This window comes from Egretta garzetta, unplaced genomic scaffold, assembly GCF_000687185.1.
Source record: "Egretta garzetta isolate BGI_Z169 unplaced genomic scaffold, ASM68718v1 scaffold330, whole genome shotgun sequence".
NCBI classification, from domain to species: Eukaryota; Metazoa; Chordata; class Aves; order Pelecaniformes; family Ardeidae; genus Egretta; species Egretta garzetta.
The window spans coordinates 32,576-49,277 of NW_009258275.1; the positions used below are offsets into that span (position 1 = coordinate 32,576).

The window sequence follows — 16,702 nt, forward strand, 5'->3', positions numbered from 1 at the left end:
CCGCACACAAATCAATTCAAAGAGCCCTGGGGGACTGTCACAATCCCAGAATCCAGAGGCTGAACAAGCTCAGAGCCTTCGCATAGCTCAGCCTAACAGCACGATCCAAAACTGTCTGCTCCACAGGTCTCATCTGGGGCCACCTGAGTGACAGAGCTCCCTGGAGTTCACTGTCCCTCAAGCCGGGGGGACTCAAGGCACGAAGCAGAGATCGCTCAGAAGGTGGGACAGCTGGACAGTGTCTCCCCCCTGCCCTCCCAGGCCAGGGCCTGGCGCTCGGCCGACAGCGCTGCTCAGGGAGAGCAGCAGGGACCCTCTGGGTGCTTGCTGCAGCAGCAGAGTCACGACTCATCTTTGCACCAAGAGGCAGAAAGTCATTATTCACGTATTACAGTGGCCTCTGTGCTTCAGTTCCACGTGACTTCCAAGGTCAGAAGGGAGCCCAGCACAGAGATGAGCTCAGCTCCCCGGTGCCCGACACAGAGCCATACCTAGCGGGGATACACAAGTTCATTCAGGAACCATGGGGTTACCCCACCCGGCTGCTTCAGCACAGCCAAAGCACAAGGCAAACAGGAGTCCCCTGGCTTGTTTTGAAGTTTTGAGTGCTGCAGCCTTCCATGTCTTACTGCTGGGCCCTCATATGCTGTTTTCTACCTTTATTTTTCAGGTGGAAAAGCCTCAAAGCTGAAACGTCAGCAATCCCGAGGCAGCAGCAGGGTGTTCAGCCCACTGTGCAGCGGGTGCAACCCCTCATCTGTGCAGAGCGGGGCTGTACAGTACTTTGCTGTCTTCCCATTCACCCTCGCAGCTCTGCAGGTGCATTTACGCTGCTATTGCTGCAATCAGACGTAGGCCAGCTCGGTCCAAACTAGCCAGCTTAGGAATAAGAAACTGCAGCACGCAAAGCTCTCAAGGACAAGCTGCCCCAGATAAACACTCCAGGACTTAGTGGTCTCTGAGCTCTGTGCCACTGGATCTACTCTGCTAACAGTGCTCAGGCTTAGCGCTAGCTGGGGTCTCCCCACAGAATTTGCAGCAATAACAGCATACCCAGATAGCAAAGGCATTTTTATCTTATCTGTCTGTATTTTCCAGCTATGCACACACAGCATCGCAGAACCCTGAGCTCAAGTGCAGCCAAGAACCTTCAAGCCTTCGCAAGGGACTGACGAACAGCCTTTCCCTCTCAAGGCCAAGAGCCCTCCTGACACGCTACAGGTTCCTCTGACAGAAACAGCTACGTTTAAATAAAAGGAATTCCTCCCTACTCACACAGATTCTTCTTTTTTTTAAAAGAGGGGAAAGCTAGTTATGCATGGAAAGCAAAAAACAATGTTTTTCAACTAGAAAATAAAAAATACTGGCACTAGAAAAATTAAGGGTCGGAAGGAAACCTTTTGGGGAAAAAGTTGTTCTCTGCCCACAGCTAAATACTGAATGAAGCCACAGAATCCTATGGCTGAGTTCAGAGAACCTCTGAAGCTGAGCCAGCCTTTCGGCACAGGCATTTTTTTTGTAAAAGGAGAGCAGAGCTAAGCCCTAACCACAGTCAAACACAAGGTCATTTACTAGTCAGTCCCCTCAGGATTCTTGTTCAGATGGGCCATGCAGAGAATCCACCTCGCATATCCAGAAACACAAGTACCAGAGTAGAAAGCACTCTGTGCAGCATGAGCTTGGACAGACTGCCTGACTTTCAGATGCTCAAGACCAGCTCTCAGAAAGCTCAGCAGAGAATAATAGCTGTCTTCTGCTGGCAAGTCAGACTGCAGGTGTATGTCTCTGCTCTAAGGACACTAATGAAAGTGAGGACACGTCTGCTCAGGAGTCGAACCTAGTTCTGCTGCCAACTGTTTATATTAATGACCTGCTACTTCTGGCAGCACAGACTTTCCCACTGCAGTGGGCAATGATCCTCAGGATCCCCCCTAGTGCTTCAAAGGCTCTTCCTGGGAACATCAGCCAGACAAGTGAGGGAGATGCTCCTGTGTGGAGCAGCTAGGATCTACACCAGGAGAAACAGGGATTACCTGAGCCAGGGCTGTGGACTCTATCAGTGCCCAGAACTCTGCTCATCATCACCTAGCATGAGGAGGGTGTTTGGAACAAAGCAGAGATAAGGTCCAACATAGCTACTGGATAAAAGCCTACCTGACCCATCACATCTTCATCGTAGGACAGCGTTAAGCCCAAGTCACTGATATCACCATCGTAACGCTAGAGGAAAAACAGAGAAAGGGAAAGAAGGTCAGTGTTTAGCAGCGGGAACAGCAGCTCTGCATTTTTGTATTAATCTTCCACTAAGTGATCGCCAGCAGGCACGAGGCACCAAAGCGTAACAAATACATGAGTCGCTCTAGGTTATGGGGAGACTGCACAGGAGCTAAGCCTAAAACTTGGGATTTCCCCACTGTCAGTTCCAGGTTTACACCTTCAGACTCCTTTCTCATCCCTGCTTGCCCCAGTAAAAACACAGGACTGCTACCCACCAACCCGCCTCAGAATCACCAGTTACTTCCAGGGTATTTTTAAAGATGATCAGTACCCCAAAGGCATCTGCAGTTCTAATATTTCTAGCAGCAGCCAGCGATAAGGCAGTTGAACAACAAGAAAAGTAATGCTCAAACCTTAATTGAAGTGAGATTTTTATAGAACTCCGAGTCCAAGGAAGGAAGTTCATCTACGGAGCTGTAGAAGACGCTGTGGTGGTGCCCAAGTAGCTGACTCAAAAAGAAGGAAGCAAATGGTACATCCACAACTATTCCCTACAGACAACAAGAACGCATAGGTAAGGTCCTGCTGCATACTTGTTGAGTGCAACAACATCTTTGGTTACCTATGAGGCCTTCAGGCAGATAATGTGTTGCGGAACAAGTGCAAAGATGCAAGACACTGAAATCAAGCTAAGAAAACCACATCCTCCTAAAGTCCATTAATTAGCAGAGAAGGTGCAAAAAGGCAACAGAGGAACTCCACGTTTCCTTTAAAAGAACTACGTTACTTGGAGAGGGCCATTCTGTCATCCCATCTTCCTTTTAGCCACATCCCTCTAAGCAACGTATCAACAAATGGATGCTTGTAAGGCGTAACACCAAAATAACAGGCTATTCCAGCTAGTGTCTCCAGCACCAAGAAGAATAGTCAAGATACATCCTGGCTTTTATCTCCAAAATTATTTTTAATACATGCCTGAAGAAGTGCCAAACTGCTCGACCATCAATATCTTCATGAGACATTTTTTCAAACTCACCTCTTCAGTAACACCTCCCCAAGCATGTGACAGATGCTCTCAAAGGCAAGGGGCACCACCACAGAACTGCTTCTGAACAGTGCTATACCAACAGGGACAATATCCTAACGTGGCACTGTCGGCTCACCTCATATACAGCCTTCCCAAGCATCTTCCCCACAAACTCAAAGAGCTGTAGGTAGTTCTCATGGATGTAGGATGTTGGGGATGGATACAACCTCTCATCACCACTGGTTGTCTGTACACAAATAGAGGTAACAGTACAGTGAGCCAGTCTGCTTCTCTCTGCAGTGGGTCATTGCAGTCAGCATCTGCAGCCCCGTGCCATACCTTGAACAAGTTGAGTGCGGGGTCAAACACCTTCTTTATTATCTCTTCCAAAAACTCTTTGAAGACACCATCTTGATCGATACCAGCCTCATCGACACCCAGATCATTCACAAACTTCACTCTGATCACTCCCTTCATGGCATTCTGGGAAAGCTGCCGTAGCTGTTCATATCCGTCCTACACAGACCAGAAGAGCCAGAGGACAATCACACAGGCAGACGTGTGAAACACCCCCACAGGCACGCAGCAGTGATGGGAGGCAGACACAACACAGAAATCTGCATTTGCCATTGAATTTGGTATCCAAAAAGACCAGCATTTTTCCTAGTCAGCACTCCAGGTTTGTAGCAGTCTGAACTGAGCTAAGGTCCAGCATTTTCCTGTAACATCACTTCATACAAAAGCAGGCAGACCTGGCACTGGGTCCCTCAGCACCCACAGAGAAGATAAAAGCATATTCACACCCCATTCTTGTCAGGTCACGTTACTGGCTTTTTTTTTTGGCGGCGGATAGTGATGTGTGTGACATGAGGCGACGCGGAGCTGGTTTCAACCAGCCCAAGCTTCTCCTTCTCCTTTGTAACCATATTTCGGAAAAGCAGCACCCTCTTAAAGAGAAAACAAACGTAAATCTTCATCCACAAGATCCTTACCCTCCAGTGCAGCAGGGCTTTCAGATGCTCCTGACGCATGCCCAGAACTAGCTCTTGGTTGTCCTATTCCCAGCTAGGCCCAACAATGCCACTGTCACCTACTCACTGGGAAAGTGATATAGAAATAGTGGGATCTGCCTCCTTGTTCCCCAGTGGGGCAGAAAAATCCTTGAAGCTCTGCTTTGGGAGGGACAGGGTACTGACAACACTGAAGACAAAAGCACCTTTCCTATCACTACATAAAAATCTGTCATCTCTGCAGATTTACTACCTGCAAAAAGACACTCTGCTTTCTGCACAAAGACTTTCTCCAAAGCCACATCATGCACTGCTGGTTGACTCTGTGCAGCTGCCCACACAAATAAACTCTCCCTCAATGAGAGAAATCAAGACAGTTTAGAGGAAATATATTGGAGATGGGGGGAAGAGGAGAAGGCTGTTGTTTAACTGGCATTTCAATCACAAGCTGCATGTCACAAAATGCTCAAGACATGTCCCTTCCATCCCATGCCACCCAGGTCACTGGCTTTTCAACTTCCATCCTCTGTCCTTGTCCTACTCACATTCTTGTGGGGAATGACATGCGGGATGTACTGCAGGAGCAGCTGGGCTCGTTTCTTGTCCTTGTCCAGCTCCTGGAAGAGCACGCTGGGTTTGAGGTCCCTTACAAAGAAAGGCACAGATTCAGAGATCCCTGAGAAATGCCAAGGTGTGGTAAATAGCTGGGGGTAGGAGAGAGAGGAAACCTGTAATGATTTCAAAGACGACTTAAGTGCTCAGGTGTACACATCTAAGAAGGCCAGAGACACTCAAGCTGTTAGGTGCTGAGTCAGTTTTCAAAGCATCACCCTCCATGAGCAGCAGCTAATCCTTACACCACAGAAGAGAAGCACAATAGGAGGGGCATCCTTAAATGCAAACATAGGGAGCAGTTCTGACCTCGACCTCAGGTTGAATGAGAGGCACTCAATTTAAAGTAAGGGATCCCAAACCAGCCACCCACCGGGGAGTTGAACGCTTACTTGCGTAACCAGTGATCCTCGGGAGCAAAACGCCTGCGGCAGTCCCTTTCATACAAGACCATGAGCCAGCCATGGACAGAATGAAACAGCTCCAGGGTCTCCCCTCTGGCATTCTCTGAACAAAAGGAACAAAGCAGCGATGTCCAGGCACCCTAGGTAACAGGAGTGCCCAAGAGCAACACGTTGATCATCGGTCCCACACTAATAGGGCAGGTCTATTTCTCCTAACCTCTGCTGCCTTCAGAGGGAGAGATTCTGAGCCTCCCAGAAGACAGCCAGCCATCTCAGCCAGCTCCAACCAAGCCGTCACAAGACAAATGGACTATCTCATCAAATTGCCAGAATTGAGCTGTGTCCAAATTATACCAGCATATAGACCAACACTAGGTCTCTATGGAGACCCTAGCAAGCCTGCTCTGCTTTGTCAAAGCACTGTATTGCATTTGTGCCCAATACACGGCCCAGGCATGCTAAACTTCGTCTCTGGCAAAAACCAACATGCCCATCATGTCTGTTATGCAAATTCTTACTGGAAACAGAAAAGGGCACAGTATTTGGTGCCAAGCACAATAGTGGCATCTGGACACCAACAGACTGGGACCTACTCTCACACCACACAACACAGTACGATTTTTTTTTGTGCAAAGTAATGATTAGCAGAAGCTTCAAATTCCAAAATTAATGCCTTTTGCTGTTCTAATAGTAACCGCAACTCAAGCTGCTAAAAGCACTTACCTACAATTCCATCCCAGATCATCTTAAATACAAAGGAATTCAGAAAAGATGAGATGGTGACCAGCTCTTCCAGTTTGAATGAAATCTGCTCTTCGTAGACTTCTATGTCATCAAGAATCCTATCGGAGAAAACAAATGCAAATGCACAAGCGTAAATTTAATTCCCTTTTGAAATTTTCATAAAGGCACATTATCCTTCAGCAGCAGCTCTTATTTCTATGACAACTGACACCCATGAGGATCTGAAGTCATAAACAACTAAACCTTATTTATTGATTTTGATCTCTATCTGATCCTAACAGAAGACAGTATGAAAGGGCCAAGACACAAGCCAAGCCAGTGTTTCATAGTTAAAAGGACCTATGCACTCACCCACAAGAAAACATTTTCATCATTCAGGCTAAGAAAACTGTCTGTACTGACCAGCAAAGGCAATTTTCCACCCCCTCTCCCATCCTTTGTGTTGTCTACGAACGAGACAGCAAAGGAGTTGTAACCAGAAGCACATAAGCTGGGGAGCTTTCTTGCAGCAGTATTATAACATTGTTCCTCAAAGGTTATCTGGACTCAAAGTGTTTGCTTTGGATGACACAGTTATTGCCCGTAAGCAGCAGAAGAAACGTTTCTTCCCCCTCCCTAGCCAGTGCTGCAATACTGTGTTACCAGTTCAGCCAGCTGTATATTCCTGAGGCAGCATATGGCTGAGGGGGAAAGACCTTTCTTTCTCAGGAAAAAGCTTGCTGCTTTACTCTGCCGAGTTATTTTTAGGCAAAGGCAGCAATACCATAACTATTCCTCTGGCAACTTAAGGAACACAACAGCTTCACATTACAAATCTAAGAGAGCACCCTCTGCTTGCTACCTACGTGATAAGGTGGCGGGAGCAGTCACAGAAGAGCATCAACATGGCCAGCAGCCTCTTGGATTCCTCCGTATCATTGTTCAAGCACTCCAAGAAGAGTTTTAACCCACCCTGTGGTCCCAGCTCACAGATAAAAGCCCATAATTTGGGCAACAGATCATCCAGGTAAGTGAGGCCTAGCAATGGAAAAATATAAAGCAGACTCAGTAAAGCTTGTTCTGCCTACTTGTTCATGCAGGCTCAAAGAGACGAACATGACTCGAAGCTGAAAGATCCTTTTGCAAAGCAACACTGTACTCGAAGGGAACATAAAAGCACAAGCATCACATTTGGCTCCCAAGCCTGTCTGCATTAACAGGAGATGTACAATCACCAGAAAAGCAGAAAAAAAAAAAAAAGAGCTTTTAACGAGGCATTAATCGTTTGCACATCTGAAGCCCTTTCACACTAATTATTTTGCAACTTTAGAAAAGAATTCATTCCTGTGATCCAATCACCATTACAGCCACCTTAGAGATGAGAACACAAAGACTGGGGTTACACCTGTGGTCACCACTATAGCCACAAACGAAGCATCCAAGGCTCTGGACACACTCCTCTGCACTAGCCACTAAACCAAAACAGAGCTTATCTCCTCCTCCATCCATTCCTAAGACAGGTAATTTGTTCTTAAGATGTACAAAAGCATTCAGTGTTTGCACCACACAAAGATTAATATTGTGAGGCTTCTCAGAAACACTGACTCAGTCTTAAGTTTGATATGGAGCAAGCTAGGTTTCATTATAGGAAAACTTGCTTCAATTTGTATTCTGGAGAGTTAATGCTTGATAAAGAAGTGATGAATATTATTGATCAGACGTATGATTCAGGATGGAACAAGCCTTCCACCCAGCCAGTCAATAAACTGTTGTCAGTAATAAAACTACCAACAAGTCAACAGAATTTAATAAGAAAAATCTATTTTTTCTCCACATTTTAAGTGATTTGAAAAGCAACGACGTGCCCTGACCTGTGAGTATCTGCAGACGGATCTGTGTTAGCGTTGCAAGCGTGGTTTGGTACAGGACACAGATGCTGCACACCTTCTGCACTTCTGCCGAGTCCACTCGCTTGCCACCAACAGGCTTGAGAATGTTGCGGACAGATGCAGACTTCTGGAAAGCTCTCTTGAAAAGATCTGGTGACAAGAGAAGCACAGGAGATGTTGGCTCAGGAGACAGAAGTGCTATTCCAAACCATTTCTTATTCCCAGCCACTTGGCAGCCATGTGATAGAGGATTTTAAGCAGACTAAGTCACTCCACAATCAGCAGGGTTTGGTGGACTTTTCTGGCAGAACACTGTACAGCTGCTCGCCACGCAGAAGAATATTTCAGTGGGGGCACTAGTCCACAGCTTAAAACCTTACTGGAACTGCAGCAACTAATGACCACAGGATCTAGTGCTATGGGCAGCAGCAAGAAAAGAGCCAGATTACAGCTGTCTTATTCCAAATACTCTTCTGCAGCATCACCATGCATCACAGGCCCACGAGCCAGCTTCACCTTGCTTTTCTCCTGGGAAGCTGGCCTCCCACCTTGCCTTGGGAAGTACTAAGTTATGCAGTAAGCACTTCAGCTACTTGAGAAACAGTGGAAAAAAAAAAAAAAACAACCTGCTGAAATAAGCAAATATTTTCACAGCACCAAAGTAAGAGACTTGCCCCAGGTCACAGAGGCATTCTGTGCAGGAATTACAAATAGGAGAGACCATATCCCCACCTAAGCAGCGGCAGCTGCTACAAGTAATTACTCAGAGCTTTTAGCATTAAGTGGAAAAGTCAAAGCCCCGTGAGTCTGCCAGACAGACAGACATACACAGACACACAGAGAAAACAAAAAAGCAACTCTCCAGAACTGACTTTTCATAGGAAGGCTGTTCTGAGGGGACACTGGCTGTGCTGGAAGCTGAGCTATTTCCTGATTCTCCAGCAATTTCTTGCTGAGCACATCACTGAAGAGGATGCGGATCATATGGACTCCCCAGAGATGCTGCAGTTGCTTTGTCAGCAGAGGCATGGACTCATTCAATCTGAAAGACAAGTCAGAAAGACATGTTAGAAGCAGGCTGGAATAAAACACCAGACAGTGATACTTTGGTACATTTAGCTCATAGTCAAAATGGAGTATGCACCCCCCTGCAGTATTGAGTGTACCAGTATGGCCACTGTTTACCAGTCTACACTAAATTAATTTCCTCATGTAATAGCCTGTGTATGTATGCAGCAGTTTATAGTGTGCAGATATAACCTGGAATATCTGAGAAGTTATTAACAGTCACACTGTTCATCTCAAAACGTAAACCACACTGCAGCATTAAAAAAAAGGAAAAAAAAATATCTTAAAAGAGAGGCTTGATCACCTATCACCATAAGGTCCTCCTCACTTACCCATAATCCACAGTCTGTGAAAACCAGCCCAGAACAGGATGCCAGTGAGTGAGGTTGGATTTCTTTTGTGAAACATACTTCTGGCAGTAGGAGAGCATGTGAATGAGCACACCCACAAAATGAGCTGTCTCCTCCTCAAGAACTTTATCATTCAAGGAGCCCAAGTACACAAGATTACCTGGCGGAATGACCAACACAGCAAGACTTAAGAGAGAAACAGATGCTGCGGCACAGCAGTTACAGACATAACGGACAAAATGAACTCACACCCCTTTTCGGGTCCAGGAGACGATTTCTGTGAAGAACGGCTATTAGAGGCTACCCTGCAGCAAGCCATTTCAGCACACATCAACCACTAAGGTGGCACGTCACTTTGGCTGCCTTCTCATCTGTACCCCACCAACACCCTCTACAAAGTACTATAAGCTGCAGATGATTCGTGGTTATTCCCAAGTTCCAACTGTAACTCTCGTTACTTTTACAGAAATGTGAACTTAGGTATTTCAGTAGCACACCCATTCAGGGAAGTTAGAGTCAAGACACTCAGAGTCCAAGTGAAAAGCTTAGCGGAGATAATACTTAACAATTTAGGTATGATGATGTCTCTGACCCTTCCTCTGTTTACAAGGGCCTTAAACCATGTTTGCAATATCCCCAGATAAATCTCAATTACTATTTAGAAATCATCTAAATAAGGATAAAAAAGTCATGAGTTGGAGGCAGCTCTAACCCATGGAGAATGAAGATTTGACTCAAAACTCTCTTCCAAGCACAGTAAAAAACCAGAAGTGTTACCGGTGCTTACCCAACAAACAAAGAGTGTGGCTTCCTTCTAGGCACACGCAGACATCTCGGCATTGCGCTTCACGACTTAAAAAAAGGATGAACTTGCGGAAAAGATCATGAGATTCTATCACCGCCAGACGCTGAAAGACAGAATTTAACTGCCAGTGAGGCTGAGGAGCGCCACACAGAACCACCACTCCTGACCTGCCATCAGCAATTTGGATTGTCTTTTCTTTCCAAATAAAGCAGCAAGTTGAGACTGTTGCACTGAAGAGGGTGTTTGATGCGAAGCTGGTCTAGGAAATAACAAACCTTGCAGGTGAATAGGCTGTGTTCTAGTTGTAGACAGACCTTTGCAACTGTCTGTCTGCAAGAACAAAGAATGCCTGTTTTGCACAAAACTTGCCCATCTGCACCAAGCTACACAGAGGAGCATTCAAATTAAATTAGATTAGCGGACAGCCTGCTAGTTACCATCACGGGTCCTTTGCCATGCAACAGACTGATTTTTGCTATGTCTCTGTCTACGGTTACACAAATGGAAGAATAAGGACATGCAAAAATTCAAGTTGTGTGTCACACATGTCTTTTCTTTTTATTTTATTTATTTATTTTAGGGCAGTTCAGCCCATCATCCCACTGCTGTTAATAACTTCTGTGGTATTAGAAACCCAGAGTATCTCGAGGGTGTAAGGACTGGGTGCTTCCACAACAGTTCTGGCAAAGAGAAAAATGCTGATGCTCTTTTCCAAGAGCTGATAAAACAGAGTAACAAGTGGCCTTATGTGATATCCAGCTAATTTTTGATATTATTACATCACCCACTTACCTCAGGTGTTAGAGTAGCAAGATGAGTCATTATAGCAGGCACAGACATGATATGGATCAGAAACGACCTCAACAGATTGTCTGAAAACTGTGCAGCAACCACTGGGCTACAGAGAGAAAAAATACTTCAGTGCAAGAAACCTGACCTAGCAATGTAAGAGGCAGTCTTTAACCAAACCATTCAGAACTGGCTGCTGATTCTACCCTCATCAAGAATGATCACTGGAAAAAGAACATTCACGTACATTTTTGTTATCACAGCAAGTTCACAAAATAGCTCATGACTCAAAGGAACATAAGCCAAGCGGTTCACAGCATAATGTATTTTTACACAGCACATCCGTACCACCCAGAGCACTGTAAGTGTTATGTGGTTCACCTCCTGAGTTCCCCTTCTCTCCTCACTACCAGGAAGTCAGTAATTAAATACTTGCTTTCCTTAGGAAAAGGTTAAGTGACATATTTAAGCACATCCACTGCTTCTCTACTGAACATCACAACCTCATCATCCCCGCAGTGACAGCTTTAGAGGGGAAATGGCACACAATTAACCACTGAAGTCTTAAAAGAATGCTCGTTACTGGCTGCAGATTTCCAAAGTGAAGAGACACGAGGTCAGGGTAACTGAATACTTTCCTTTTTTTAAAGGAAACAGACCGAATCATTAGAAAGACCTGCAACCAGCTCTTGTTTCAGGGACAAACCTTGCCCCTGCAAATCAAGGAATAGGTACCTCTGCATCAGCAGTTCATCGTGAAGAGGCACAACCATACTTATCTAGAGAACTCCAACCCCTTCTGGTGGTTCAGACAGACAGACATACGGATCCTGTACTCTGAACTGGAATTGCACTCCGAAGTCTAGACTCGTACTAATTACTGACTTAAGAGCATTCTGATCTGAAAAAGGATGACAGGGAAGTGAGCTATTTGCCTAGAGCAGCTTCTTTCATCATCTCTCAATGGCACAAAGAGACTGGCAGAATGAGAAGCCTTCAAAAAAAAAACACAATAAAGACAACTTTGGCTGCGTATCATCCCAAGCAGCTCTGGCTGCCTTACCGCAATGCAAGAGAGAAGACGGCAGTTAAAGAGCCTTTGGACAAGGAAGGTCTGGATCTTGCCAAGCCATTAGTTAGCAAAATCTGGAATAAAAAAAAAAAAAAAAAAAAAAAAATTAAAAAACCAAAACCCCCTGCAGTACTCAGAAAAAGATTATGATTACTCCTGAAAGACACTGTTTATTTTCAGAGCAGAGAAAAAGAACACCACCAAAGCAACCTAAAAACCAGTTACTACAAGCCATGTGGCAGAACTAGAAGAGCTTCAGGTTAATAATGGCATAACAGAGACACTGCAATCAAATCAGACACTCTACAGTGCTTAAATTTCTCTAGGACCTGTACTCAGGGTTCCCAGGCCTTTTAAAAATTAACAGGCAAGGCTCATAGCTGCCTGGTAATATTACTCTCATTTAAAAGATTATGAAAAATTACATCAGTTCCTTTCTCATACAGAACAGTAAACAAATCAAATGCACACAAAATGGCAGCAGCGCTTTGGAAAAATATTCAAGAGTGCTTTCTGTCCATCTCATCATGAGACAATGAAGCAATAGCGACAAAAAGGAGGCAGTGCATTTGGTCTCAAGTGCTTTGAAGAAAAATATGACCACACACAAATCACCAGGGCTCCACAACCAGCTTCTCCCTGACACACCACCTCAGAGATCACAACAGCTTCCTCCGAACAAGGACCACAGCGTAGGACCGGGGCTTGTTTCAAAGAAAGAGAAGACGTAGCTGTATCAGCCCGAGACTGACCTGCAGCACAGAATAAAATCCCTTCTGATTTAGATGTCCCATGATGTTTGCACAGATGTGGTTCATGGCAGGCCTCAGGGTTTCACCTTCCGGGTTAAAACACTGATGTTACTAAACCAGCATCACAGCCCCACTCCTTACAAACTATAAACCAGTTTGTCCATTAGCCCTTCTTGCATAAACTCTCTGGTGTGCAAACCCACCATTTTCGCAGCATTTCACTTCAAGTCTTGTTTAAGGTGTAAGAGTCATATTTCCTCACGATACTTGTCTACCTTTTCTATATCTATTTCCTACAAAAACCGGGAGCTAAAACCACATTCTATTGTCCCCTGAACAATTCTTGTGTGAGAGATTTTGGAGCATTATAAAAATGTTGGAACTGTTGCTGTTCCAAGGGAAATAGCCTGTCTAATCTCAAGGGAATCCTTGCTCCCCTTGCTGCAAGCCCAGAAGCATAACGAATCTTGGTGGTAAGCATGGGGAGAAGACAAGGTGCAGAAACAGCATTCAGTAGATTTTAATAGCAAATCCTGGATCGGTGGCTTAAACTATTGAATTGGATGCACCAACCTTTTCCCCGAAGGATCTTCCATGTAGAAGTGTCTGTGAAGGTGACAAGCATTGTGAGGTGCAAATTGACCAGTCTGGAGTCTTGCAAGATGTCAGGCTGTGATAACAAACACCAATGGTAATAAATCAAATTAGCTTTGTGCCAAACTACAGAACTGTTAAATGCAAGGAGACAGAACACAAAGAGAATGTTTCTTACTTTAAGCTGCTTGAGAAATTCACAGCAAAACCACAAAACATCTTTGATCTGCTTGATCCATAAGAGCGTAAGATCCTTGGAGAGCGCCAGTGACACATACCACACCTGACAAAGGCAGGATACAGACGGGAGCAGTCATTAGCATTTCTGCTACTGATGGGCAGAATACGTTACCAAGAAGCTTTGGAACAAAACAATCTCCTCTGTGCCCTAACTCAACCCAGCAGCGGAACCAAGTTATTTCTCTCCCCAGAATTCACTGGTCAAAGCATACCACCCACTGCAGAAAGAAACTGCCCTTTAACTCCTACAGCCGTATACAGAGTAAAAACATCAGAGGAATACTAAAGAACTTGTCCAAACTTTCACCATGGATCTCAGCAGTGTCCAGGGGCTTTTGAGAACTAAAAATGCAGTTATCACCAACCTAAATCCCCACACATACCATTAAAAAACCCCAAACAACCCACCCACCCCCAAAATAATTAAATATCCTCCTGACCTTGGGCTCGTTCTCAACATCCATACTATTAAGAATACACCGGCACAGCTTTTCAAATCTCTGGGGGGAAATAAAAAAACCCAAAGGGGGCATTAGTTCTAGGTACAGGTAGGACTGTTCTGGAAAAGCACTAGGAACAGTTCAGCAGAGAGATCAAGAAACCTCCGTAACAAAACAACAAACGTTCCAAACATATTCCCAACAGACAGCGCCAATGGCTCCTTCCCCGAGGGCGCATCTACACATTGAACTACAGCAATGCAGAAGAGTTTCCTCCTTGAACATAGTGCTCATCGACAGGAGGAATTGCTCATCCTTCCCTGCTAAACTGCCTCCCTCACCAGCACAGGCCGAAGCCAGGAAAAGCATCTTCCTGCTGGGGTTCAGCCAGAAGAGCTTAATGTCAAGGAGCGCAGCAGTGTGTTCTGAACTACCACTCATCATGGCTCTCAGCAGAACTTGGTGATTACATCCAGAACTCCTTAATTATTATTTCAGTCCAGCTGTATTTCTCACATGCTTGCAAGTGATAAAGCCATTCTGAGCTACAGAATTGGCTGCTGTGGTTATCCTAACTGAGAGCGGTGTCCAGAAATAGTGTGAAAACAAGTACAGCCTAAGTCCTCGGCCCAGCAAGGGACTGATTTGCTGCGGGAAGGGGAAAGAGAAGAGAAAGCAGAACATATTTCAGCAATGCACCCATTACTGTAATGCAGAACTTCAAATGGATGCCAGGCACTTAAAAGATTTCTACGCAATATACATTTTTTTTTTTGATGCCTTAAATACAGAAAACTGCATTTGTACCATCATCAACAGAAGAGTTTGATGGAACAGAGATTAAAAAAAGTCACCTACTGCTGCTGCAATTTAAATACTGCCTTTCATTTTCCAATTGTTTTCATATAATTAGCCCTCACAGTTTCCTGGGGCAAATACCATCCTTTCATAGACACTACAGCAGAGGGCTTCACACTGAAACCACAACTCAGGGCACGGTCAGAAAAGCAGCTGCAATACAAACAGCCTGCACACTGCACTGCCAGGACAGCAATTTGTGAGCTTGCCACAATGCACCTGGGGAACTGATGCAGCTGACAAAATCATGAGGCACTGCTCAATTACCGAGGCTGGCACGGTCATCAGGAAAAATATTTGTTAAACCTGCCCTGAATACAGAACTGCTGCTAAAAAATTCAAGGGTTCTTCTATTTCATTCCTACAGGCAGATCTCTCCAAGAAGGACCAGGAGACACAGATCATGTTTCTGAAGCCAAAATATATTGCAGGAACCTACAGGACCACTACATAACTAATTAAACATATTTAACTTGTTAAAATATGTACTCAAAAGAAGAAAAGCATGTCAGAGTTGCAACCTTTACCTCTTTGTCCTCTTTATGATTAAACACAAACAGCAGTTTCCTAGCAATTCGGAAGATAGAAAGAGCACTTCTTTTACTTGAACCAGATTCATTTGCCCCAAAGAAATCCTCCACTTCTCTCCTAGGAAAGAAAGAAAAACGAGCACTGGTAGTTAAAAATCAAGCACACCTCTCCAGATAAGAGCAAAGCGTGCAAGGTAGGGTCTCACACACCTTATCTCCCTCTGCAGGCGGCATCGGCAGAGAAATCTCCTGATCAAAGCCTGGATCTGGATGGCTGCACGCTCCCTCTCCTTCAGCTCCCTCCGCTCCTCCCGAGCCTGGCGCGCTTTGTCGAGGAACTGGGCTTTGGAGGACTGGCTCGCACTGAACATTTTTATAACCTACCAAAACATAAATTTAAGGAAACAAAGAATCATATCAGCAAACACCTGGAAAACTAGGAGCAGAGTGGACAAAACACACAGGCAAGGTTAATTCTTTACATTACTTCTGAACTGACTACCTGCACCCAACATTTTAATAGGGGAAGGAGAGTACCCAACAGCACAGAAAGAAGCACGTGTAAAACACAGCCTAGGCAAAGCGAAAGTTACTTGTCAATGGGACTGCAATAAGAAAATACATTGATATCAAACTATTCCAGCAAAGCCTGCAACCTAATGTGGGCAAGGAGATTTTAAAGGGGGGGGGGGGAAATCAGTGTGTTGTCATTGTGTTCCACTCCCTGCACTCCAACTCCCCTTCCCAACCTTAGTTGTTTTCATTTTCTTGTTTACAGATAACATATAAGAACAATTCTATAGCCACGGATACAAGAGAAGGGGCACAAGAGACACTTGGAAGCTAATTTACTGCCACTCAACAATACAAAATGCACAGAGTCAACAACAACTTTATAAATACTTAACAATGAACTCACCTGAGGGCTTACTTCTTCAAATAGCTGTGCGATAATCACTGACACACAAACATGATCCTCATCCACTGGCTTCGGGCAGCTCCTGCACAGACAAGCACGTTACCTGCAGGTGATGTGGGGATGTACTCTTTACCTTTGCAATTCTAAGTCCTTTTGACCGGACTTACCTCTCACTACACCCTCAAGAAAATGTGAAGTCAGAAAAGCTTCAGGAGAGGACAAGCAGCACCACCGCTTAGCTGTGACCGCTGGCACACGTAGCTCCTGGCACTTCGGCGTGGGGAAAAAACAAACCGATGCGTGACAAAAGCAAAGGCCAGCCTCGAGTGCCAAAGCCCTGGGCATCGGCGAGGCCCGAGCAGCAGCCGCCCCACAGTGTCTGCTGCCCACCTCACCAGAGGTG

General features: G+C 45.1%; 1 protein-coding gene across 1 annotated transcript in view; it reads right to left on the reverse strand.

The window, feature by feature from the left end:
• UBE3B (ubiquitin protein ligase E3B) overlaps nt 1-16,575 on the reverse strand; it is a 26,872-nt gene extending 10,297 nt beyond the window's left edge. The window contains exons 1-23 of the mRNA XM_009635922.2: nt 16,467-16,575; nt 16,300-16,381; nt 15,591-15,760; nt 15,378-15,498; nt 13,993-14,052; nt 13,491-13,595; nt 13,292-13,388; nt 12,719-12,804; nt 11,958-12,040; nt 10,898-11,003; nt 10,088-10,208; nt 9,283-9,460; nt 8,755-8,924; nt 7,865-8,032; nt 6,860-7,031; nt 5,994-6,112; nt 5,259-5,373; nt 4,800-4,899; nt 4,072-4,191; nt 3,584-3,760; nt 3,381-3,491; nt 2,631-2,768; nt 2,155-2,220 (exon numbers count right to left, since the gene is read on the reverse strand). Of these exons, the coding sequence (XP_009634217.1) occupies nt 2,155-2,220; nt 2,631-2,768; nt 3,381-3,491; nt 3,584-3,760; nt 4,072-4,191; nt 4,800-4,899; nt 5,259-5,373; nt 5,994-6,112; nt 6,860-7,031; nt 7,865-8,032; nt 8,755-8,924; nt 9,283-9,460; nt 10,088-10,208; nt 10,898-11,003; nt 11,958-12,040; nt 12,719-12,804; nt 13,292-13,388; nt 13,491-13,595; nt 13,993-14,052; nt 15,378-15,498; nt 15,591-15,751 (2,574 nt within the window). The 5' untranslated portion in view covers nt 15,752-15,760; nt 16,300-16,381; nt 16,467-16,575. The remainder of the gene's footprint in view (nt 1-2,154; nt 2,221-2,630; nt 2,769-3,380; nt 3,492-3,583; nt 3,761-4,071; nt 4,192-4,799; nt 4,900-5,258; nt 5,374-5,993; nt 6,113-6,859; nt 7,032-7,864; nt 8,033-8,754; nt 8,925-9,282; nt 9,461-10,087; nt 10,209-10,897; nt 11,004-11,957; nt 12,041-12,718; nt 12,805-13,291; nt 13,389-13,490; nt 13,596-13,992; nt 14,053-15,377; nt 15,499-15,590; nt 15,761-16,299; nt 16,382-16,466) is intronic.
• Nucleotides 16,576-16,702: the final 127 nt, after the last annotated feature.